At 45.8% G+C, this 26901-nt stretch overlaps 1 protein-coding gene across 1 annotated transcript; it reads left to right on the top strand.

Moving 5' to 3' along the window:
• On the top strand, positions 1-26528 carry PDZD4 (PDZ domain containing 4). The gene is given in 9 exon segments (XM_080910006.1): positions 1-625; positions 20313-20566; positions 21493-21497; positions 21500-21633; positions 22097-22195; positions 23491-23553; positions 23919-24020; positions 24161-24271; positions 24450-26528. Coding segments are annotated over 9 exon segments (2367 nt in total). The 5' UTR covers positions 1-565; the 3' UTR covers positions 25989-26528.
• The last annotated feature ends 373 nt before the right edge of the window (positions 26529-26901 follow it).

The raw sequence follows: 26901 nt of genomic DNA, 5'->3' as shown, positions 1-26901 counted from the left end.
CTGAGACCGCCGTGAGCTGGAGAAGCGGGACCCCGAGAGGCTACAGCAGGCGCGGGCCTGGCCGCCTCTCCGTCGGCTAGCCGGGCCACGTCGCCAAGCCCGGAGGCTGGACTCCTCGGGCTGATGGCCATGGGCGGGAGCCGGAGAAGGCAGCGGCAAAGGCAGCGGCAGCGGCGGGCCCCGCGGGCGGGGAGCCGTGTGGCCCACGGCCCCTGACAGTCCCTGAAGGCCCCGGCGGGCAGGCGCGCTCCTGCGCCTCTTGGGGTAGGGGGGGCTGTAGCCAGGCAACGCCCGGCGCGCCCGCCCATCCCCCCGCCGTCCTTTTTTCCCCTGGCTGGGTGCGAAGGAGCATGCCTGAGTCTGGCCTCGGCCAGCAAAGAGTTAAGTCGAGAGGCGTGGAGCTGCCTTCCTCTTAGGGGCGTGCCCCCCTCCCCCGCTAGGCGGCTCGGCCCCCCGTGGTAGGGTATGGCCCCGGGCCCAGGCCCGGGACCCGTGGTCCCACGCGCTGACCAGTGAAAGACCCCTTCCTCTTCCCTCTCTCCTCTTTCCCTCGCCGGCCAGCACCATGGGATGTAATATGTGCGTGGTCCAGAAACCGGAGGAGCAATACAAAGTGATGCTTCAGGTAGGGCGCCTAGGCTGCTGGGGCGAGGGGGGGGCGCAGCTGGATGTAGAAAAATTGTAAACCCGAGGGGGAGGGCCAGGTGGAGTAAGAAAGGCAGGTGTGGGAAGGCCAGAGGGCTCGAGAGAAAAAGGTAGGGAGCTGATCTCGCCCTCACATTACGGGTTGCTGGATGCTGGCGCCCTGTGGGAACCATCCATGGATGGAAGGAACTGGGTGAAGAAGATAGGTGTTCAAAGCACATCACCTGCCACCCTGAGTGAGTAAAGACCACAAGCCATATGTCCAGATCAGCCCAGGTGGGAAGTTAAGATTCTGTCCCGGGACAGCGAGGTGCGAAGTAGCCCGCGCGGGATGAAGGTTACATAGCAACGGCCTGGATTCCGGGCACATGCTTCCCTGGTTGGACCCAGAACCAAAGAAGCAGTGAAGTGCCCGAGGGATAGAGGCCGAATCCTGGTCCTGAAAGGCCAGATTCTAAACGTCGTCAATGGAGCTGGGTTTGGGTACCCATTCTCGCATCTACTCTCTAGTCTGACTCAGTCACGACACGACTAGAGATTCCAGGGTCTCGGGCATTTTGGGTGAGTGGGTGACGCCGGGATGGTGGTGCCCAGCAGTGCTCTGACTGCTGGCATTCTCTTTGGCCTATTGGGCCTTGAGGACAAGGAGGGCATTGAGAGCGACGCGTGCGGGGCGGGAGAAGACACCCTGCTGCCCACTTGCACCTTGAGCCAGCAACTCAGCCACGAGTGGGGTTTCCTTGCCTGTGCGTGGCGTGACTACGTGAGTGCGTGCCTGTGCCCCGTCTGTGTGTGCGCGGAGGCTCGCCAGCCCCGCGAGTGTATACTCTCTGTGTGTGCACCCTGATAGTACTTTAGTGAAATGTGGCCCGGATAATGTGCACTGAGACATACTAGGGCTGAGTGTATCTATCAGAGAGAGTCAGGACCAGGAGCCAAAGTGGGAGCAAACAAGTGATTCTAGTGACTTGTGCCTCAGCTATTCAACTTGTTGATCAGGACCTGGGAATTAAGTGCACGCTAGTGTTTTCTGGGGGAGAACCTGTAGTAGGCTCCTGGATGAATAGAGGAAACTCCCTTCAGGAATGTGGCGGAAGTAGCAGGGGAGTTTGTGTCAATCATAGTAGTGGGGTGGTATTGAGGTGGCTTCAGAGCCCAGCATTTTTGCTGTGATCTTACCTTCTTCATTAGCAAGAATAGGAGGTAATGGGCAAGAGAGGGTGGGCATGGAGAGCCAGGTTGGGGGAGGTATTGTCCAAGCCTGCTGGCATTTCTGGCCTCTATTTGACTATATGTGGTCTCCTGTTATCTGCCCTCAGCCAAACCTGCCACATCACTGTTGTTTCTCCTCTTGTTCCTACTGTTTGGAGCTCTCGCTTGTCCATTGCCATGCCTAGTGGAATATGAATCTCCGATGACCTAGCTTGGTACTGACAAAATAGGTTCGGCAGAACCCATTGGATTTCAGAACTAGGACTGCTTCCATTGAGGTTTCAATGGGCAGGAAGGCTGAGGTGACCCTAAGTGAGAGTCCCTGCTGGATTTCTTACTTAAAAGAGAGACCAACCTCTTACAGAAAAAAAAATTGCCCTGTACTAACTAGGTGGCTGGTTAGAAAGCAGGCCACTGCAGAGCAACCTTCATCCTCTGTGTTCAGCCCCCAAGAGATGCTACTTTTTAAAAGTTTGGACACAAACTTTCATTTTCTTGGTTCTCCTTGGCCCAATTGGAGACCAGATGGTTTTTAAAGGCAGAACTATCCTTTCAAATTAAGTAAAAACAAAATGAATGAATATAGAAATAATATATGGAAAGCAGTAAAATCTATTAGGTAGCCCAGGTGAGGAGCTTATGGGAGATGGATGCTCATATAGGTCTTAAGGAGAGTTTCCTTCAGCTTTTGTCCTGAAAACCCTGGCAGTTTCCAGTATCCCTATTCTGCTTCCTGAGATCCTTAAACATGTGTGCTTCCTCCATATTTCGTGGTTTTCTCCCTGTCTCTCCGTTTTTTCTTTCTTTCTTAAATGTATTTACCGTTATTTTATGTACACCTGTATGCATATCTGTGACAGTGTCAGATCTTGGGGTTACAGGCACCCAGATCTACCACATGGGCACTAGACCGTAACCCAGGTCCTCTGGAAGAACAGTCAGCACCCCTAATTGCTGAGCCCTCTGTCTAGCCCACTCCTTGTACTTTCAAAATGACTTCATCCATGTATACTCATGAACTCTACAACTTGCCAGTACAGACTTTCTCACCTTGACACACTAGAACTTCAAAGAAAATCATAGTTTTATTGACATCAAATTCACAGGCCATACAATATATCTTTTCAAAGAGTACACAATTCAGTGCTTTTGGCTATTGTGGATAATGGGACAATTAATTCTGGTATATAGATCTCTGAATTCCTGCTTTCAATTCTTTTGAGTAATACCTAAAAATGGAGTTGCTGGATTATATGGTAACTTATAGAAGTACAGTCACTACTCGGTGATGGTACTATTTAACAATAACACCAGCAATATATAATGGCTCCAATTTCTCCACATGCTTGTTAACACTTGTAATTTTCTAGTGATAAAATGGCATCTTTCAGTGGAGTTTTGTTTGTTTGTTTGTTTGCTTAGATATAGTGCTGGAGATAGAAGCCAAGGACTTGCACATGCTCCTCTACTAAGGAGTCATACCCCCCTCCTCTCATTGTGGATTTGGTGATTTGCATATCTATTGGCTAAATTCTGTAAAGCATCTTTTCTTGTGCTTATTGCTCATTTACATATCTGTTTTGCAAAAGTGTGTCTTTATGCTATTATGGTGGAACATTCTAGGAAGTTTTAAAGTTAGGAAGTAGTTAGTCTTCCAATTTTATCTCTTTTTAAAGAATGTTTTGGCATTAATGGGTCTCATTTCTTTCCATGTGAATTTTGGGATCATCTTGTTTTCTGAAAATAAACTAGAATTTTGATGGGTGGAATTAAATCAGATTGTAGAGTATTTATTGCCTATTTATTTGGGCCAAATCTTTATTTCAAACATGGCTTGTATTTCCTTTGTTAGATTAAATTTTTTTAAAGATTTATTTATTTTTATTTATATGACTACACTGTAGCTGTCTTCAGACACACCAGAATAGGGCATCAGATCTCATTATAAATGGCTGTGAGCCACCATGTGGTTGCTGGGATTTGAACTCTATACCTCTGGAAGAACAGTCAATGCTCTTAACCTCTGAGCCATGTCTTCAGCCCTAAAATTTTTTATGTTAGGATTTTATTATTATTTTTAATTGTACATGAGCATTTTTCGTGCATGAATGTGTTTATTTCAGGTACCTCGTTCCCTAAAAGGCCATAGAGGGCATCAGATCCCTGGGACTGAAGGGTCATCTGGAACTGGTATTACAATCATTCATAAGCCATGTGGGTGCTGAGAACTAAAATTGGGTCCTCTACAAGAGCAGCCAATGCTATTAACTAACAAACCATTTCTCCAGCCTAAGTATTTTATTCTTTTTGAGGCTATTGTAAATGGAATTTTGTTTTAAGGTGGTATAGCTGTATCCCAGGCTAGTCTATTACTTACAATGTAGCAGTCTGGGCTTGAACTCATAACAGTCCTCCTGCCTCAAGTCAAGTGCATGAGCCATTATGCTAGGCTTGGAATTGTTTTCTAAGATTCATTTTTGTCTTTCTCAGTGCCAAGACATCGAACTACTTGTTTTGTTTTTTAGTGGTGGAGGTGGGGAAAAGTGTTCACTTTTCTACCATAAGGAGAAGGGTATCTTTTTAAATTAATAATTTACTGTATATGTATGAGTATTTTGCCTGTTTGAATGTCTGTACCATATTCATTCTTTGCTGTTCCCCTGGCCATCCATCAAATTCCCTAGAACCAGAATTACAGACAATTGTGAGCCACAGTGTGGGTACTGAGAATCAAATTTGAATCTTCTGGAAGTGCAACAAGTACTTTGAACTGCTGAGTCATTTCTCCATCCTTTATTATTATTATTATTATTATTATTATTATTATTATTATTATTATTATTATTATTATTATTATTATTATTATTATACAGGATTATGTTATAAAGTAGAGGCCCCAAATTTTTGATCTTCCTGCCTCAGTGTTGGAGTCCCAGGTGAGAGATTGTTATTTTGATAAATGCTTTTTATGTCAGTATTGAGATGATTGTGTTATTTTGTAATCTATTTGATAAGATCTCTTACAGGCCCTTTAGTGTAGGATGTCAGGACATAAGGCTGAATGGAGTACAGGAATGAGTATGCTTGTGAAATAAGACAAAAAGGATGGCTGAATGTTGAGGTATCAAGGAAAGGTGCAAAGATTAGAAGCAGCATGAATCTGGGACCATGCTACAAAGCATCTTTCCAGAGGTTTTCCTTATGTTTTTGTTTGCCACTCCCATTCTAAATGAGTAGACCCCCTTCTCATGCACTTTTCTAATCAGATCCCAAATTCTATTCTGGTCTTTCTAAACTTGCCTTTTCTTCTGTGATGTTGACATGTTAACTTGCTTTCCTTCTGGGAACATTATGCCAAACTATTACATTAGGGGAAGGGTGACAGGTCTTCCTCTTCTTCTTGTTACCATTTTATTTTTTGAGACAGGGTTTCTCTGTGTAGCCCTGGCTGTAATTGAACTGTCTCTAGACCAGACTGGCCCTGAACTCACAGATTTACCTGCCTCTGCCTCCTGAGTCCAGACAGCTTTTTGTTTTGTTTTGTTTTGTTTTTAAACCATATAGATTCCTGGGATAGGCACAGATCATTTATTGAAATAAATTGTGACAGAAACACATTAGTAGTTGTAGGTATGTAGATGTAATAATATACAAAACCTGTTTCACTTCACATTCCAAATACATGCAGTTACCATATGGTAATCATAACTCAATTAACTTCAAAACTAAGAATTTTGTGTTTACAGAGAATATGTTTCTGTTTGGCCCTGTGACCTGTGAGGGTATTTCCATGGTCAATTCAGGTTGATGCTGTAGTTGGTTAAGAGTAGTTCTGATCCTAATTCTTACCTGTGGACAAGTCCCTGTATGGCTGTGTGCCTCAATTTCTCCAGCTGGTATGTATGGGTGAAAACATTTGTTTATAGTGGATAAGCATATATCTCCTTCATGGTCAACACTGGGTCCCTGGGATACCAGAGGCAGAAGAAAGCTATTGTTGCTGCAGTCCATTCAGTTGTTCCTTAGACATAGAACAGGACCTGTTTAACATCCAGTGACCGAAGACTGTCATACCCTATTCTGAGAGTTTCTCTAATGAGAAAGAAAAGGGAGAAAAAAAAAAACCCAGAAAAGGGCTGGACAATTGTGAAGACATACATATAGCATGCAGGGTGAGTTAGGAGAGGAACAGGGACAACAGTAGAGGCATAATTTGTCTTTTTGCACAGAAGAAACAGGCTAAGAAGGTGCAGGACTAGATGCCAAAAAACTTATCCTTCTCATAATGCATTTTGTGTGATCTTCACTAGTGCTTGGAACAGATAACATTCTGGTTGTGGACCTTACCCTCTATTTGCCAGGCTGGCAGGAGGTGGTGGAAGCTTTGGCTCTCTGCTGCTAATATTTATTGTACACAAGAAAACTGAGCAAACACCCAAAGGGTATGGTTTCAGGAAGTTGGCTATGGATCTTATAGGGCATTCCTTCTTTTTGTCTGCTTCCTAGGCAGAACTACAAAGTTGTGGAGGGGCAGCTGGCCTCTGAAAAGGCAGGGGGGGGTAGGGAAATCTCAGCCAACTACCAGACAGCATTACCCACACTGCTGCTTTGGAGAAGAAAGGTGCTAGCTAGAGCCTGGTCTAGTTTCTAAAGGAGTTTTTGTGGAAGAGTCTTGTTTGTTGTTTGTTTCTCAGTGCATGACCCCCTCCACCCCAGGTTTATCCCCTCTAAAGCCCCAGGCCAGACTCCACCCCCACCAGAGGGAGATCCTTGTTCAAATGTAAATACAGATTAAGTGAGGTGGGGGTGAGTGGGATGGGAAGCGGCTGTTCCTGGAGTCTTCATTTCCTTCTCACACACTGGAATGGAAGTGAACTTAACTTTCCGGATGGTTTGAGGGCTTCAGACAGGAATTTGGGGAAGGTTAGAGAAAGCCTCAGGTTTTGTCAGTATCAGGAGGAAGTGGTAAGACCTCACCATAGACCTATTAAATCACAAAACCAGGATAGAAAACAATCTATTCTTCTGTGCCATGTGTGGCTGGCTTTCTTTCCACCACCCACTTTCTTTTGGAACATATAGACAACTCTGAAGTTACCACTTTACCAGCTACTCATAAAGGTCTTGCAGGTGCTTCCAGCCCTAGAGAGATGGATAAAAAAGGATGGGTACAGAGATTGGGAGTGGTGAGCAGCCAACACCCTTTCCCCAGTTGGCAGATGTGGGTGGAATGTGTGCTGTGTCTGTACTAGAAATTAAGCCATTTGATAGCTACCAGTGGAATGATTCATTTAGGCAAGGGTCGGCTTCTGTTACTGTGAATAAGAAATAAAGTGCACCTTATGACAGCCATAGTAGTACAAGTATAATCCCAAGATTAGGGAAGCAGAGACAGGAGGCTGGCTAGCCTGGGTTTTATGGCAAGACCCTGTCACAAAGTACACCTTATAAGAGAGACCTGCAGCCACTACTTTGACTATGTAATGAAATTGGACATCTCCAACCTTGGAATACAGTGGGGTATAAGTGAGGACACTGTAATCACATGGCTGATGCTCTTGCCAAAACGATTAACCTGAGTCTCATCACAGAGAACAAGTCAGCAAGTATAGATTTTGGGATATTGTTCTATAAGGACTGTGCCAAGAGTCCCATATCGTGAAAAGTGAAAAAGAAAAACTGGATAGGTTGTTTTCGACTAAAGTAGATAAGGGACAAAAGTGATGTATGTTTCTTGATTTGATTCACGATTAGAAGAAATTATAAGGGTATCATGGTAAAACTGGAGATTCAGAAATGCCAGGTGGGATCTGTGGTAAATTACATGATAAGGTGAATGGAGTGGTAGTTTGGGGTTTTAAGATGCTTCTGAAAGTTTGTAAGTGAGAGCAGGTGTGCATTCTGGGAAGATCTGGGTAAAGGAAACATGCAGATGTTTATCCTTGGAAGTTAACAGTTTTCGAAACGCAAATTGGAAAAACATAAATGGGAACTTACGTTGGGCCACTATGGGAGATAAACTCAGAATGTTGAAGACCCGCTGTGTTTCCTTGGGATTTCTTTTCACTCTGATCTGCTCACTTCAGTCTTCCAGTAACATGTATGAGCTAGGAAGCTGCTTCCAAGGTATCTCCAGTATATCCCAGAAAGCAGAACGGATTAATAGTCCGTGGGAACTGGAGGCTAACTTTCCAGTTTCTTTTCTTTCCCAGCCTCTGAGTTCTCATCTGAAGAATGGGGAGGCCAGATTGATTGTGGCACTTGGGTTCCCTAGAAATGATGTACTTTTACCAGCTACCACTTGCGTTATTCATGAGAATGCAAAGGACCATTTCTCAAGCCACATAGGAAGTCTCAGGCCTTGCAGGATATCCCAACCTCTTTTGGCCCCACCCCTCCCTTATGTTTCTGGAGACCACACACTAGTAGGAAAGCAGTCCAGCCCTGTGTGCTATGAGGTCAGGCCAAGCAACGCACAATAAAGCTGTAGGTGTCCTTAGGTAGGGCCTTACTCTCCCGGTGAAGGATTGGTGCTGGGGGCCTCCGTGTGCCTGCCTCCTCCTCGCCGCTGCCGCCGCCACACTCCCTTTGTCTGCAGCTTCGGATTCAGAAGGCGGGGCGAATACTCCTAGGGCCCCTGCCGCTGCAGCGTGACCCCACCTTCTCAAGGTCTTGGTTCCTAGTCATTCCCTACCTCTGGCTTTAGGAATTGTTTTTTCCTTCAGTAATCATTATCAGCATTAATCCCCATCCCACCAAGTGCCCCTCCACGCCCTCTCCCCAAAGACAACTTAAAATCAAAGGGAGCAGGTGTTCTGAATTGTCCTCATCCGCCTGCAAAAGCTTCCGAAAAAGGTTGTGCCTACTCAGACTGAGCTTTTTGGTCTGTCTTGTTCAGGTCAGTTTCTTCTCCATCTATTTTGTCCCCTCCAAAGTCTGATTTCTTGTTCTTGATTCTCTCTCTTGATGACTTTAGAGCTCTAATCTCTTTCCAACAATTCAATGTCAAAGGACTCTATTTTTTTTTTTTTTTTTTTTTTTTTTCTTTTCATGGCCACTTTCTTATGAGATCTCAACTCAAGAACCATTTGTAATTAAATTCAGCAACCTCTGGGTGTTGTGACTCTGGCTTTTAATCCTAGCACTCTGAGATTTTGGCCAGCCTGGTTTACATAGTGAATTTCAGGACAGCCAGGGGTGTATAGTGAGACCCTGTCTCAAAAATTAAACCCCAGCAGCAATGCTTGCAGGATATGCAAATTGCTGGCTCTTGTTTTATAACTGTAGGTGTAATGAGACATCAGAGACACTTGTGGGTCGCAGGACTTTTAAGCTGCAAGGAAGGAAACACACTTAGCCCTATATGGCGAACCAGTTTGTAATCTGAGTACTTAGATGGCAAAGGAAAGAGGAACAGGAGTTTAAAGATAATATCCACTACAGAGAGAATACATGATAAGCAAGATCCTGTGTGAAAAAGAAGCAAGCAAGCATTTCCATTTCCAGTTAAGCCTCAACCATGGAGTGTCCCTCAGCCTTCTTTTGTAAGGACACCCTTGGTCTCTGTGGATATCAGCAATAGCTTTCACTTTTATTGTGGTAAAATACACATAATGTAAAATGTTATTAGTGATTTTTTTCATCTATTCACAATGTTCAACCACTAGTACTCTCATTCCATAGCATGTTCAATACCTCCAAAGAAAATGAACCCATTAAACTGCCACTCCTCACTCACCTTCCTCCGGCTCCTGGCAACCATTATACTGTTTTCTGTCCCCATGGATTTGACTGATGGAGACGTTCCATTTCAATGGAATGCCGTACAATATGTGCCTTTGTGTTTGCTTTCTTTTGCTTAATATAAACCATTTTAAAGGTCCATCCATGTTTGGGCATATCTTAGCAGTTCATTTTCCATTTTGTGGCACAATAATAATCCACTTTACATGGATTCTATGTACTCAGGGGACCCCAACTGACTTAGAGCCTTATTCATGTCCGTTTGCCACATAGCGTTAGATATAACCATCTGCCCTGTCCCATCACTTTCAATTGTACTCTTTTATTTTGCTTTTTTTTTTTTTGTTTTTTGTTTTTTGTTTTTTTTTTTTTTTTTTTTTTTTTGAAACAGGGTTTCCCTGTGGCTGTCTTGGAACTTACTCGGCAGACCTCAAACTTAGATTAAAGGTGTGGGCCACACTTTCCTGAGCATGGGGACAGGACACTATGCTCCAAGCCCTCTGCTCCACAGAGAAGCAGCTGCCACTAGTCTTTGCTTTACTTTTCAACTGTTTTAGTCTAGGGTGGGAGCAGAACTCTTCCCCATCTTCCAGGAATCACCAGTGCTTTGCCCAGTCTGGGTACCTCTGACAGGACCCCACTTTCCCCACTTATCCTCTATTCACAATGCATAATCTCAGCATTGGGAAGGAAGAGACAGGACACAAGGAGTTCAAGGGTTCAAGGCTAGCCTGGATTACTGAGACCCTGTCTGAAAATTTTTTTTTTAAATGCTCTAGGTAATTTGAATTTGAAATAAAATAATAGTATTGTATTAATGCAGGTGGTTGTATAGCATTATAGATTCTCTAAAGATTTTGTGTTTGGGTATTTAAACAAAAATTTTTTTTAACTAAAAGAGCTGACAATTTTATTTTCACGTTTCACAAGATAAGTAAAAACTGCACTTTTTTTTAATCACCTCCCCCTCCAGAAGCATTCTCTGTTAGGAAGGAAGTTCCTTGTCCTGCATCTAGTAAACACTCAAGCTCAGCACCAAAATCTCCTGGTGAAACAACAAGAACAACAAAACCATAAAGAATGCTTCTGCTCTTATCTATGGCAGGGTCATGCCAGGCCATGTGGGCACCATCATAGGTCTGGCAGAAAGTCTCATCATTGGAGGCCCAGGCAACATGGGCAAGTGGCCTCCCATGGGTGGTCTCATCCCAGGAGCTGGTCCCACAGGCATCATACCAGGAGGAGGAGGACCCTGGAGACTGAGGGGAGGTGGGATCATGGCCTCTGAGTTTCCCACCACTACAGTGTATCTTTCTCTCAGATGGAGAATCGTGGGTAAGATACATATCACAGTGGTCACAATAAAACTTAGGCGTGTTGCTCCAAAGGCCGTTGGTTACCCAGGTCAATAAAAACTTTTTAGATTAATTTTTTTATTATTTTTTTCAGTCAGGGTCTCACTGGGTGCTTCTGGCTGGCCTGGTACTCACTATGTGAATCAGGCTGTTTTGAACTTACAGAGATCTGCCTGTCTCTGTCTTCCAAATGCTTAAACTAAATGCATGTGCCACTATGTTCAGCTTGGTTGTATATTTAAAAAGTACTGAATTTTGTGTTAGGTATATTCTACCATAATAATAACACTGATACAAATATTCTTGCAATTAAATTTGAATAATAGTTGCCTTTACTCAAAGACCTTTCTAGTTACTTTACAGAAAATTGACTATTTTATACTTTGAGATAAAATTCTATTGACTATGTGTTTGGAGAGGATACTAAATCAGCTTGGAATGAGGAGTGCCTAGTGCCATGATGTCTTGAGGTGACTACTGTGCTTAGAATCCCTGTCCCAGCCAAGGGTTCCAAACTCAGTAACAAATTGGGAAATGAATAGACTTGAAATGAGTCTGTCATCCAAAGGAAACAGTCATTGGGCAGGGACTGGTGTTTCTGGGTGGCAGTTGATGGGGACTTAAGTACAGATCTTAAGATGTTCTGTATCCTCTGTGTATTGCTTCAAGTTCTTCTATTGTTTCAAAAAAGATATTGTGACTGTGCACAAAAACTAAGGCCAACACAGGCCTTGGGAAATGCAAGCAATAAATTGTATTAGGGACTGAAGTACATTTAGAAGTATGTGAAGTGTTGGGAGGTAAGTATTCTTCTGGATTGTTATAAAGTAGGTAGATTATACTTGATAAAGGAAACATTTTTTGTTTTGTTTTTTGACAATAATTTCCTTTAGCAGCTGTCACTTTTATATTACTGGGAACAAAGTAGATTTTTAAACATTGTTCCAAAGGAGGAAGGCTTGTATTTAATGAAGGAAATGCTTTTTTAATTTCCTACATCCCCCAGTGATGGAGATGCTATTAGGCAATTGCTCTGTTGCTAAACTACACTCCAAGTCCAGAAACTTTTTGGTGTTTTTTTTCTTTGAGTCAGAATCTCATGTATTTCAGGCTGCCCGTCAAACTTACTACTTAGTCTTGAATGTTGGGATTAAGGGTATGGGCCAGGCTGGAGAGATGGCTCAGCGGTTAAGAACACTGGCTGCCCTTCTAAAAGGTTATGAGTTCAATTCTTAGCAACCACATGGTGGCTCACAACATCTGTAATGGGATCTGATGCCCTCTTCTGGTATTTTTTTACATACATAAAAGTAAATATATAAATCTTTAAAAAAACAAGGCATGGACTACGACTACCCAACTACGTTTGAACTCTTGATCCTCCTGCTCCTACTTCCTAAGTACTGGCATTTAGAAGTTTGAGTCACCATACCTGGCTCAGAAGCAATTTATTTAAAATATTTTTAAATTAGCACGTTTAGTATAAGCTTTCATTACAATTCAATGTTGTTGATTCATCATTGTTCTTGTGTGCTACCCTCTTTAATACCTTGTTTGACCCTCATATGTTTCATCCTTTTCTTTTCTTTCTCAGTCCCCCCCCCCATTGGTATGGGTGGTTTCAGGGAAGTTGTAGAGAGCTGCTGGTCTTCAGTCCATATTGGAATTTTGAAGCAGAAGGCCAAAATGCCAGCAAAGGAATGTCTCTACATCAGGATAGATAAACTTGCCAATGAATGTGAGAGCAGTCAGGCAGCAAGGAAGAAACCTCCTTTGTTCATGTCTTTTTATGTGGGCTGTCATCAGAAGGTATGGCCTAGGTTTAGGCTAAGTCTTTCCTTGTCAAATGATTTATCCAGATGTAGTCAAGTTAGCAACCAAAACTAGCCATTGCACCTATGAGCCATCCCCTAGCCTCCACTTTGTTCAATTTGTTTTAATTTCTAAGCAGTATGTGTATTGCATGTACATGTGTGTGCTGGTGTTTGTGCCTGTTTGCATGCATGTGGAGGCCAGAGAAGTATGCCAGATGTAATTCTATCATTCTTCACTCTCAGTGAACCAGCCAATGAGCTTCCAGGATCTTCCTCCCTCATTGCCCCAGTTCTGGTGCTATTGGCACATGCTATCACTACCAGCTTTTACATGGGTACTGGCCATTTGAGCTCAGAATCTTATGCTTTCAGAACTATCTCCCCAGCTTTTCTTCATCTTGGAGGAGGAGGTTCTGGTCCTCTTCTTCCTCCCTCCCCTCCCCCTCTTAAGCAAGGTATCATGTACTCCAAGCTGGACTCTAAATAATTGTGAAGATAATCTTAAACTCTTGATACTCTTGCTTCCACCTCCCATTACTGGAATTATAGGAGTATGCCAATGTGCCTGGCCTTCTACTTTATTTATGTTATTTTATTTGTGTGAGTGCTTTGCCTACATGTATATCTGTGTACCACATGTATACAGTGTCCATGGAGGCCAGAAATGAGTGTTGAATTCCTTGGGATAGGAATTTTTGGTGGTTGTCAACTTCCATATGAATACTGAGAATTGAATACAGGTCCTGGAAGAGCAGTGTTCTTTTTTGTTTTGTTTTCAATCAGTGTTCTTAACCATTGGACCATCTCTCTACCCCTCCACCTTGGTTTTTGAGATAGGGTTTCATCTGGCTTGATGTTCAACTGTTGATTTAGCTATGATGGCTGGTCAGTGAACCCCAGGTCAGCCTACTGTCTCACCTCCTCAGCTCTGGAATTACAAGTGTTCACCCTCCAGCATTTTTCTTCTTTCTCTTCCCCCCCCCCCGTGTGTGTGTGTGTGTGTGTGTGTGTGTGTGTGTGTGTGTCTGTCTGTCTGTCTGTCTCTGTCCACCACTCCCTCTGAGTCAGAGCCTCATTGTACAGCCCTAGCATAGACCAGAGTGACCTTCAACTTATAGCAGTCAACTTGCCTCTTTCCCTGAAGTGCCCACATTTTTCTTAAAATGTGTTATTCTTAGGGTTTTTATTGCTGTGATATAAAGGAGAATGGTTTATTTCAACTTACACTTTCACATCATGGTTCATAAACAAAGGAAGTTAGGTCAAGAACCTGGAGGCAGGAACTTCAGTTCATGCAGAGGCCATGGAGGGGTGCTGCCTACTAACTTTGTTTCTCATGGTTTTCTTTTTTGTTTGTATGTTTGTTTTGAGACAGGTTTTCTTTGTGTAGCCCTGGATGTCCTGGAACTTACTCTGTAGGCTGGCCTTGAACTCACAGATCCATTCCTCTGCTTCTGCCCTCTGAATCCTGGGGTTAAAGGCATGTGCCACCACTGTCCAGCCTCCCATAGCTTTCTTATTCTACTTTCTTGTCATACCGAGAACTACCAGCTAGGGGTGGCATTGTCCCCCTGTGGGATGGGTCCACCTGCATCAATCATAAGTGAAAAAAATATGCCACAGGCTTGCCCAAAGAACAATCTGGCAAATGATTTCAACTTCTGTCAAGTTGACATAAAATTATAATTTTGGATGGGTTCTTTACTGTGCTCTGTTAGGTGTCTATTCAACCCATTTGCCTTCCTGTTTCTAGGACACAGTGCAGATCCCATAGCAGTTTGGGTAACAGACAGGTTAGTTGTTTTAACAGTGGAACATTACTTCTTGAACTTGCATGATGTTGCAGAATGAGAGGCAAGAAATGACAAGCAGGTGTTGAAGGAAGATTTTGTGTAGTGATTTTCATGTAGGTTTTCTATTGCTGGTGCCTTTAAGAAACTAGGTGTGGGGCTGGAGAGATGGCTCAGTGGTTAAGAGCACTGACTGTTCTTCCAGAGGTCCTGAGTTCAATTCCCAGCAACCACATGGTGGCTCACAACTATCTGTAATGGGATCTAATGCCCTCTTCTGGAGTGTCTGATGATAACAACAGTGTACTTAGAATAAATAAATCTTTTTAAAAAAGAAGTTAGGTGTGAATCAGATAGTGGTGTGTACCTATAATGGTATAACTTGGTACAGGCAGGAAGATGAAAAAGATTTATAGGCTAGCCTCTGCTACAGAGTTAAGAGACTAGCCTAAGTAATTTAGTGAGATTAGTCTTAATTCCCTTGCAAAAAGAAACACATGTTCTTCCATAAATGGCACAGTTCCTTCCTGTCTGTGCACTGTGCTTCTTCTACTAATGGCCAATTTGTTTGGCTCCTGTGACCAGGATATAAATGCTTAGTCTAGATTACACATGCTCTAGTCTGGAATGTGGAATACATACATGCTCTTGATGGTTTGGTGTCCCTGTGCTAAGAATCCTAACAGTCATCCTTTTCATCTAGTATTAGACTGGTTTGGGTCCACCTTTCACCTGAATAGCTTTGCTGCCCTTTGATGTCCTTTGCTAAGTAGCTACTGAGTTTTGTTTTCTTACTGCAGTGTCTTATGCAGCCTCTTGTCTCTATTGGTGTTCCCCCAGTTTTCATCTTTAGAGTGTCCTCTCTTCCCTACATCCCATATACACACTGTTTACTTATCCCCAAGGCAGGATGTTTGCCTTGTCCCAATTATATCTCTGGTCTGTTTTGATTTGTTTGGTGGAGCTTGTATTGGGTGATAGCAAGAAATATATGAGTGCAGAGGGCATCCCGAGTGTCTTATAGCTGAGTTTCAGCATTTGGGTTTCTATTGCTGTGAAGAGACACCATGACCATGACAACTTTTATAAAGGAAAAACATTTACTTTTGGACTGGCTTACAGTTCAAATGTTTAGTCCATTACTGTCATGGCAAGAGCATGGTGACAGGGAAGCAAACACGGTGCTGAAGAAGGAGCTGATCTATACATCTTGATCTGCAGACAGCAGGAGATTGCCCCATTAGGCCTAGTTTAAACATATGAGACCTCAAAACCTGTCTGTATAGTGACACACATACTCCAACAAGGTCACACCCCCTAATAGTGCCACTCCTTATGAGCCAAGTATTCAAGCACAGGAGCCTATGGGGCCCACCTATTTAAACTACCACACGTTGCCTGTGAGGCCAAAGGGGAGGCTGGTGGAAGCACGACTGGATTTCTATGCCATTTTTGTTCCAGCCCTGAAAATGGAACCCAGGGCCTTGTGCATGCTAAGCCACACTCCTAGGCCTGAATACTTTCTACAGAACAGTATTCTGAAGATCAAAAATGCCTCATAACAGTTGGGGACCAGGCAAGATTCCATGCAGGATAAGAGCTGCTGTCATCTCTGGCCCTACACTACTCTGCACAGTGTCTCATGTATTTTCCTCTTATTAGGAGCCCTTTACCTGTTCACTCTAGAAGGACTTCTTCCTTGTCACAGTTTCTCTCCTATCTTCACTAGTTCTTAAGAATCACCATGACCTGAAGAAGAAATGGGAGAAGAGTCCAATGGGTATGGCCACCACTTGGGCCAGGAGAGCCCTCTGGCCCTTCTCTTTGATGATTCCTTTTCTAAGGTGCTAAAACTGGGTTCCCAGCCCCCACATCCCTGCTCTGCAAGCTCTTCCCAGTGTCTGGTTTCCATAGTAACACTGCTGCTGGGTAACTTAATGATTCCAGGGAGAAAGGCATTTCTGCAGTTCTGTGTTACCTGAACATCTTACCCTGTGCTTCTGCTTGTCTTTCTGCCCTGGGATTTTCAGGGTAACTTCTTCCACACAGAAATCCCCAGATCATCTCTGACATCTTCTGCTTCTTTGTTTCCACTTGAGTAGTGATTAGCTAGCAGATATTACAAAACAAAACTAAGTAGTGAGCTGGGACACTGGCTGATTTCTGTGGTGTATCCTCTACTTTAGCTCATTTCAAGTCACTACTATGAGTTACCACTGAGCAGGGTGAAGAAATGTACAGCCACACACCATCAAGTGTTTACTTCCAGACACACAAAAGCAATTAGAGAGCCAGAAGGCTTTAGTCTTTATTGCCTTTGTTTTTAATTCTGCTCATTCTGTTGCAAATTTCTCAGTCACAATGCTGGTATTAATGTCTGCTTTTAACAGCCGGCTCTGGCCACTGCTGTGGAGACCACTTCTCATATCCTTGTCAAAGGCTTTTCCCAATACATCTTGGCTGGTGCCTGGCTGGTATCTAGCTGGTGTTCTGTACATACATAGTCCCTTCCCTAGCCTGTCTGTAACTATGGCCTCTACAGTAGTAGATGCAGTGCTTTTCTGACCTTCCCCTCTCTTACCTTCTTTTTCCCTACCCCTTTTTTGAATCAGGATCTCATGTAGCCCAGACTAATCTCTTATTTCTCCATATAGAGGAGGCTAACCTTAAAGTCCTGATTCCTCTGCGCTTCCTGAGTGCTCTGTGCCACTAGACCCAGATCCATCTAAATTATTTTTTTAAGAAATACTTTCCTAGAAAATGTTTTTCCTGAAAGAAGCTGTCTCTTGAAGATGTTTCAATAATTCTACTTCAAAAAAGACTTGGGATAACTACAAATTACACAGATACACAAAAGATACCACAAATATATCTTTGTTATATTCTTTATACCAAAAACTGGAAATGGTCTTCTTACTATATAGTAGGTTCTATCTAGGCCAGTAGGGTTTGAAGGACCTACCGCTACCTCATAACACACATAAAGAAAAGGCTGGAAGTATGCCTGCAGGGCTACATTACAACATACATTCCTGAGATCACAAGCAATTTTGATTTTTTACAGTTTAAAAATGTTCCACAATAGACTGGTGTCTCTTCAGACAAAGTAGAAGTTTTGTTGTTTTTGCTTTTTTGGTAGCCCAGGTTGACATCCAACTCCTGATCTTCCTGCTTTCACCTCCCAAATGCTAGAATTACAGGTATGACTCGCAACAAAAATGGAAGTTTTTATAAATTGCATTTTAGAACATGAAAATATAGGTCTAAAAGAAATTACCCAAGGTATTTTTTTTCTGTTTATAATTTCCAGATACACACAGCACAATTAGTGGCTTAAAACAGAAGAGGGGGGATATAGTAAGAATCTGTTTTCTTTTAAAAACACAGAAATAGGTATGTGTGTTCATTTTAATCCCAGTTGTAGGAATGTGGGGTGTTGCCTGTGCCCTGGGCTGTTTGCTGTGCGACCCTACCTGTCCTTGGGGGCTGGAGGCAGGTGGTGCAGAGTCAACAACACAGACTGCAGGAGCAGGTGGAGGGTTTTAAAGGAGATTGCAGTAGAGGGGCTGCTTCAGATTGTCCACAGCACCTGACTATGATTTGCCTCCTGCTCTAGCAGGAGCATGGTTTTGCTAGCTGCAAATATTTTCTGCAATTGTGTGACATTTGGAATTCTGGGGACCTTCAGGGGGTATATTAATGCTAGAGCTCTGATAGGTGGGTTGTTGGTTGGTTGTTGTTGGTTCTGTTTTGTTAAGTAAAGAAGAAACAATAAGAAGAAATTAGATATCCTGATGGTGAAGATCAAACTTGCCCCAGGGAACTTGATGCCTCTAATCAGCAGGAAGCAGTGTAACATCACCCCCTTTCTGGCTCCTGACTTTATTCAGGGATCTCTATCCTTTCCTCTTTACCCTTTTCCTCCCTAATCAAGTGTTAGAGGGTTAAAAGGGCAGAAGAAAAAAGAAACAGGCAGGTGCTGATGCTGTGAGTGCACGGCACAGGATCTTTGCAAATGTTGGGACAACTAGGCAAAGCAGAGGATTTACAACTATCTACAACTGCATGTGCTATCTACACAGTCATAGATAGCAAAAGGGTTATTTTTAGTCCTTTCCAAGTACTTTCTTCCTTATTCTGTGTCCTAAGAAAACTAGCCTCCTCACTTGTTTTTTTCCCCTCCCTCTTCCTTCTGTGTTCTGTCTGACAGGTTCTCTTGTAACCTATGTAGCTGAGGATGACTTTGAGCTTGTTCTGAGGTCTTGTATTAAAGGCATAAGCCAGCATGCCCAGTTCTTTCACACACACACACACACACACACACACACACACACATATACACACACAAGGGGGGGTCGGGGGGGAGAGTAGGACAGTATGTCGGACTAGCCTCAAATTCATAGTAATTCTCCGTAGCCTCCCAAGTGTCACCTCTGTTTTTGGTCCATCACTTTCTTTGCACCAACTTGAAGACGCTGCCTACCTCCCTTCTAGGTGGGAGTGATTGCTGGTTCCATTCTCATCACAGTAGGGATCAATGGGTATACTCTTGCTTAGTCCAGTTTTTCAGCAACTGCCATCTCTAGAAACTGCTTCCTCCTGCTTTTTTTTTTTTTTTTTTTTGGCTGGACTTGGACAAGTACCCTAAATTTTGGTAGCACCTGTTTGTTCTCCCCCCCACTCCTCATCTTGTCAATTTCCAAGGAAGACCTTAAGAGATTCTGGTTGGGCTGAGGTCAGCCTTTTGCCAAGGGGCACTTGCTTGACACCCAGCTGAGGCTGCCTGCCTGCTTGCCCACTCAGTAATGGCCTTTTTCCTTTCTCACCCAGGGTCTCAGCCTGCTTCTGTCTGAAAGACATCTCCTCAACCCCATCATTCTGCTCTTCCCAGTCCTGCTTCTGCCTCAGGCATCCTCCCTGTGTAGTGGCCACTGTGCAGGCTCTACTTGTCTCAGTTTGTTCACCTGGCTGAGCCTCACTTTCTTCATCTGCTCAACAGAGGCAATATCTGTGTCTCCCTTAAAGTTGCCAGGGCTAGATGAGGACTCACTTTAAGGGGCCCTGCCTGCAACCCAGTGTATAGCAAGTGCCCAAAAAAATTGTGTTGGCCATTATTTAGCACCTTTTAAAGGACACTTTGCAATTTCAGACCTTTTTAATGTCAGGAGACCTTTTTCTTTTCAGGAAATATGTTGTCAGCAGAAGGAACAGCCTTGTACATTTTACTGTTTTCTCCATTTTCTCTTCCCTATGTTTGTTGCTTTCTTCAACTCAGCTATCTTCTGGCCCCAGTGTTGGGTGGTACAAATCGACAGTCACTGAGGCTGCCTAGTTTGTCTCCATTATTATCAAAGAACTCTGCAGTCCACTAGTTGTTAACTCTGGCCTATATCTGGCCTCGGTGCTGCCAGAAGAAAGATCCTGTGGGGGAGTCAATGAGCTCTGGATGGTTCCTGGTGGAGGAGGAACTGCAGATGTTTTGAGGTGATAGCAGGACTTTCAGATTGTGTACAGATACTCAGCCACCTACCCGGCTTTGAGGGAATTTCAGCAACACAGACAGAACTCTGGGTTGAAGGCTGACAAATGGGAAGGAGGGCACTAGGGGATAGTTAGGGCTGTGGGTGGAGAGCACATTCCTTGGTTGAACAGGTCTGGGTGCTGGTTAGCAGTTCAGGGTCCTGCTGGACTTTACTTCCGGAGGGGAGAAGTCAGCTCTTGAGGGTTCTCACAGAGGCATATCTCTGCCACAGGTGAACGGAAAGGAGCTCTCCAAGCTGTCTCAGGAGCAAACTCTAGAGGCCCTGCGTGCCTCCAAGGAGCCCCTGGTGATCCAGGTGCTGAGACGCAGCCCCCGTCTGCGGGGGGACAGCTCCTGCCATGACCTTCAGCTGGTGGACAGTGGCACTCAGACCGACATCACCTTCGAGCATATCATGGCGCTGGGCAAGCTGCGCCCGCCCACCCCACCCATGGGCATCTTGGAGCCGTACGTCCTCTCTGAGCTGTGAGTTGCCCTCAGGAGGGCCTGGGCCCTGCCTCCAGAGAGGACATTTCAACTGGGCAGCTCTCCCCATGTGACCCACAGGCGGCTTTCTGCAGCTCTAGCCATGGTGGGGAGATACAATTCAGCTGCCACTCTTGGGCAGGAAGCAGGCTTGACCACTAGAGCTGACCATGGCACTGAGGCTCAGAACCTACAGGCCTCTGGCTTGGCACCAGCTGGCAGAAAGGCTGAGGGGAAGCTTATGTGCCTGGGACCCAGCTGCTCCTTCATCCTCTTTCTTCTGCTGCCATCGTTTCTGCCTCCTCACAAGCATCTCTCCTTGAATCTTCTTGCATACCTTGTCTGTCCCATTCTTCTACTTGCTCTGAATTTCCTCCATCTCTTCGGCTTCTTTCTTTGGCCCTCTAAGAAGAAGGAAGGGCCTTCCATCCTGGCCTGGTCGCTGTGACCATGTGAGCAGCACTGACTCATTCTGCTAATCCTACGGTGGCTGTAGGGAGGTGGTCCTGGGAAGCCTTTTGTTCAGAGAGGTAAGCCATAGAGCAGTGAGCAGTCAGTTTTAACTTTGGGGCAAGGAGGGCAACCCCTCCCTGAAGGCAGAAGAATGCTGATTTGCAGAAAATCTGGGTAACTCCTGAGGGTTCTGCATGAATGGATACAGTGCCAGAGGCAGCTTGGGCACTTAGAGCTTTAGAGAAGTCAATCTCTGGTCTGAGAGTTGGGATGGGGAGAGCTAGGTGTACCTGCTTAGGTCCTTAGGCCTGTGAGCACATCTGGGGAGCATTCCCAATCTTTGCACAGCATTTGTTTTGCTCAGAGAGGAGGGTTCTAGACATAGTAGCTTGGCTACCTTTTCCAGAAAGTACATTTAGAACAGGGTTCTCTGCTTACTATACTGGGACTAGCCAGCTTGTAGCTAGGGCTAGGGTACCAAGGAAGCAGATGGCCCATCTGATCCCCCCCTTCTCCTGGGCAGCCCCCCCATCAGCCATGAGTATTATGACCCAGCGGAGTTCATGGAGGGCGGTCCGCAGGAGGCAGAGCGAATGGACGAGCTGGAGTACGAGGTGAGCCTAGTGGCTGGCCTGGCTGGCCTGGCTGGCTGGAACCTGCAGCCACCAAGAGTCTGCTGCTCTGCCCAGGCTTGGCTCCTGCTGCCCCCTGGTGGCTGGGCCTCATGACCTTTCCCAGTAGAGAGCAGCCTGAGTCAGGGAGGGTGTGGGTGAGGTAGTGTATTTGTTCCTTCTGTCTCTGTTGGTGACTTTGCGTCCCACGCATGTCTGTGTCCTGTGTGTCCTGTACATCTTGTGATTTGGGCGTTTCCTGGTAGGGAAACCACTGAACACTCACACATTTAGGATGGTAAGAGAAGGGAAACCTCAAAGGGAAGGGCTACACACTCAGTTCAGATAACTGAAGCAGAAGGCAAGGGGGCGATAGGGGCAAGGGTCTGGGCCAAGGCTGCAGGCATCCTTGCTTATACACTCCAGTTCTTTATACCTCTACTTCCTCCCCTACCTCTTGTGGCAGGAGGTGGAGCTGTGTAAAAACAGCCACCAAGACAAGCTGGGCCTGATGGTGTGCTATCGCACAGATGATGAGGAGGACCTAGGCATCTACGTTGGAGAGGTATGAAGAGGTGCTACAGCAGGCTTTGGCACACAGAACCCCAGAACTGCTCTAGTCTAGCTCTGTGGTCTTTCCACAAAGCTTGTCCAGGATTTAAGGCTGCCCAGAGGTCCTAACCTACCCCCTAGGTATCACAGTAGGTTGTTGGTGTCAAGGCCAGGGTGGCTATGGTTTCAGTATATCCAGGGAGACAGTCCTGCTGACCAGTACCCAGACATCAAGGATTTAATGGGGCCCACCTTCCCCCATTCTCTCCCCATTTTCTTACCTTTGGCAGATGTCTATGTGTGCTACTAAAGCTACTCTTCCAAATGGAAAAGGTCCTACTGCTCAGAACACCCAACACTTGATATATTTTCATTATGTAGAACCATCTAGCCACATGCCAGTGCCTAGCTCCTTTCCCCTCACTCCCCCCAAAAAAGAAAAGTCTCTGAGCTGGGTGTGGAAGTTTATGCCTCCGTAATTCCAGCACTTTGTAGCGTCAGGAGATAAAGGTCACCCTTGGCTACATAGTTCAAAGTCAGCCTGAACTACATGAGACCCTGTTTAAAAAACAAGTTGGGTGTGGTTAACTCAGGCAGTCAGAAGGCAAAGGCAGGTAGGTTTCTGTGAGCTTTGAAGTTCATTAGAGCTATATAGTGAGACTGTTAAAAAGGGGGTATGTATGTGGAAAGTGTTCTAGAAGGATGATTCTTACTGCTTTTCCAGAGGACCTGAGTTCAGTTCCCAGAATTCACACAGGATGTCTCACAACCACCTCTGACTCCAGTTCCAGAGGATCCAATACCTTCTTTTGGACTCCACTCAGCGTGTACATACATGCAAAAAAAAAAAAAATAACCCAATAAAAATGAAAAAGTAAAAGAAAGCTTCAATGAAGTTGGGAGTATAGCTAAGTGGTAAAGTGATTTCCTACCATACACAAAGCTGTAGATTCCTTAGCACTGTAAAAAAGAAAGACTTTGATGCGCAAAGTTACAGTACAAGGGATAGAGGCAAAGCCACTGAAATGCTGTCTAGGGGCTAGGGAGCTGCTTCTGGTCACCCTGTATCTTCCAAGCTGAGGGAGCAAACTGTCTGGGCCCACTGTCCAACCCTTGCTTCCTAGAGCTTAGAAGCTGCTAGTCTGAGGTGAAGTGGGAAAGTGAGTAAGCCTGGCATTTGCCTTGGGAGCATCCCAAGCTGATGCTATTTCCCCTACTTGCGCACACACACACACACACACACACACACACACACACAGAAAAATGCACCATAGGTGCCCAAGTCCCCAAGATGCATGTGTCCTGCAGGTAAATCCCAACAGCATTGCAGCCAAAGATGGCCGGATCCGTGAGGGAGACAGAATCATCCAGGTGAGCACTAGAAGTCAGGCTGCCATGCCTGTCCTTCCCTCTCCTCAACCCATTCCTAGATCTTTTCTGCTGAGAACCTGGCCTTCTATCCTGGAACCTACCATGTCCTGTGCCAAATCTCATCTCTGTTCTGCTTAACTGCCCTTAGTAGCTCCCATGTATTCCTGCCAGCAGCTCCCTGCCCTCTTTACCCTCCACTTCTATTCCTCCATTCTCTGAGTACATATGCTCTTATATAGGCTAGGCCATCATTTCCACCAATGCATTCTGATAATTTATGCCTTCCCAGAGTTCAAGACCCTGTCCTTAGCACAGCAGGAGTCCTCCACTAGCTTTCTTGTTGACTGTCTCCTGAACCTCTGCAGATTAATGGAATGGATGTCCAAAACCGAGAGGAGGCAGTAGCCATTCTGAGCCAGGAGGAGAACACCAATATCTCCCTGCTGGTGGCCCGGCCTGAGAGCCAGGTGTGTATGTCTGTCTGAAAGAGTGACACAGGGTTCTGTCTTGAAAGGTGCTTGTCTGTTTTACTTCACTGGGTTCATAGGGTCTAGGGCAAGGTAGAGGGGCATTGGGGAGGTCTTTAAAGTGTTGGCTACCCTTGCAGCTAGCAAAGCGGTGGAAAGACAGTGACAGAGATGACTTCCTAGATGACTTTGGATCTGAGAATGAAGGGGAACTTCGTGCCCGGAAGCTAAAGTCCCCCCCTGCCCAGCAGGTAAGGAAGGAAGAAGACCTGCTCACTGGGGAGGGAAAGAGGGAGGAAAAAGAAAGGAACTGTTTACTGTCTTCCAGCATGGGTCCGGAGAGGAGCAAGCTGTGAACTCTTTTTAGTCCTTTTGCAGACCACTTGTCTGTGGGAACCTAACTGACTGTGTTTGTCATTTCTTTCCCAGACTGGAAATGATGAGAAGGGGGCTCCTGATGGGGGCCCAGGCTTGAGCAACAGCCAGGACCTGGACAGTGGGGTGGGCCGGACTGATGAGAGTACCCGAAATGAAGAGAGCTCTGAACATGACTTGCTGGGGGATGAACCTCCCAGTACCACCAACACTCCTGGAAGCCTGCGCAAGTTCGGTCTACAAGGGGATGCCCTACAGAGTAGGGACTTCCACTTCAGCATGGATTCTCTGCTAGCTGAAGGGGCAGGGCTGGGAGGGGCTGACTTGCCTGGGCTCACTGATGAAGAGTATGAACGCTACCGGGAGCTGCTGGAGATCAAATGCCACCTGGAAAATGGCAACCAGCTGGGCATCTTTTTCTCCCGGGCCTCCAGTGGCAACAGTGCCCTAGATGTCAACCGTAATGAGAGCCTAGGCCATGAGATGGCCATGCTGGAGGAAGAGCTTCGGCACCTAGAGTTCAAGTGCCGAAATATCTTACGGGCACAGAAGATGCAGCAGTTGCGGGAGCGCTGTATGAAGGCTTGGCTGCTGGAGGAGGAGAGTCTCTATGACCTAGCAGCCAGTGAGCCCAAAAAGCATGAGCTATCTGATATCTCTGAACTGCCAGAGAAATCAGACAAGGATAGCACCAGCGCCTACAACACTGGGGAGAGCTGCCGCAGCACTCCACTGCTTTTGGAGCCTCTGCCAGAGAGCCCCCTGAAGCGATCTGCTGCTGGCAATACCAACTTGAACCGGACCCCTTCTGGCCCTCCTGTCACCACCCACCTCAAGGGAGCTCCTTCACCAGGGAGCCCAGCGAAGTTCCGATCACTCTCTCGGAATTCTGAAGTGGGCCGGAGACAGCACACAGAAGAGCGTGTCCGCCGCAGCACCAAGACAAGTGTTACTCTGGAGCGTGTGGGCCCTGAAGGTAGCCCTTACCTCTCAAGGCGCCATCGTGGCCAGGAGATCGAGCAATACCATAGCTGTGTGCAGTTGGCCCCGCCACGCACCCTGGAGGATCTGGGCCATGGCTCCTTGAGCTTGGCTAGTGGTCCTCGGGTGGGAGGAGTGGTGGCTGCAGCTGTTGAAGCACCCCGCATGGAGTGGAAGGTAAAAGTGCGAAGCGATGGGACCCGCTATGTGGCTAAGAGGCCTGTGCGAGACCGGCTGCTGAAGGCCAGGGCCCTGAAGATCCGAGAGGAGCGCAGTGGTATGACCACTGATGATGATGCAGTAAGTGAGATGAAGATGGGTCGCTACTGGAGCAAAGAAGAGAGGAAGCAACACCTGATCCGAGCACGGGAGCAACGGAAGCGGCGTGAGTTCATGATGCAGAGCCGTCTGGAATGTCTAAGGGAGCAGCAGAATGGTGACGGCAAACCGGAGCTCAACATCATTGCCCTGAGCCACCGTAAGACCATGAAGAAACGAAACAAGAAGATCCTGGACAACTGGATCACTATCCAGGAGATGTTGGCCCATGGTGCCCGCTCAGCTGATGGAAAAAGGATCTACAACCCTCTGCTCTCTGTCACCACTGTCTGAGCTGCTCCAGCAGGAGCCCAGGCCTAGAGAGCCTGACCCTCACCTCCCCTTAGAATCTAGTGTGTGTCGATGTGTGTGCTTGCACGCTGTGCTCATGCACACTCCTACCTGTATATGTATGTGTGCACAGGACTTTGGTAATAGAAAGCCCCAAGAAGGGACACTTCTCTTACATCTAGTTTCCTCTCCCCAAGAATCTATGCCAACAACCAGCATAGAGTCATACCCATAAAGGGCACCACTGTGTCCTTACACATGGTATTCTTGTTATGTTCTTGGAGACAGGGAAGTCAGTGCAGAGAGGTGAGGCGGACTGTCCTAAGCACAAGAGAATGTCCAGCTTCATGCTGAGAATGACCTCTCCCCTCCTAGGAGCTGCAATTATTTGTAGGCAAAGGCAACCCTGAATTTTGTAGTTTTTCTTCTTTTCTGTGCTTGCCAATAGTTGTTTTCTGTTTTGTGAACCTGCTCTGGGGGCTGGCAGCTCCTTGAGGCAGCCTGACAAAGGTGGACCCCACTGAGTGCTGGCTGAGAAGGAGGTTGGGGGGAGGAAAAGAGGGAGGGTTGGGTGGGAGGGGAAGGAAGAGGATGGGGAGGAATAAAAAGCAGCTGTCCTGGTGGCCTCTACCCTAAGGAATAGCAGGGGGGAATCTGCCTTGCCTTTCAAGGCTTAACCATGAGGCCCACTTCTCTCACCAGTGACTGAAGGAGAGAGATCACAGGGATTTTGGGCACAGTATCCATGCAAAAAGAATGTCTATGCCATCTGGAGCAGAGCCACTCTTCTCAGTGGCCTAAGCAAGGAAGGCCAAACCCAATGAACAACATAGACCTCGCCTAGAGATGACATTGTGGGAGTTGGGAGGCCTGGGCCTAATGAAAGGAAGGTGGGCTGATAGACATGCCTAGAATC

The sequence above is a fragment of the Micromys minutus genome (assembly GCF_963924665.1).
Source record: "Micromys minutus genome assembly, chromosome: X".
Taxonomy (NCBI): Eukaryota; Metazoa; Chordata; class Mammalia; order Rodentia; family Muridae; genus Micromys; species Micromys minutus.
The sequence above is the reverse complement of the archived record's forward strand: the minus strand, read 5'-3'. Positions and strand labels throughout refer to the sequence as shown.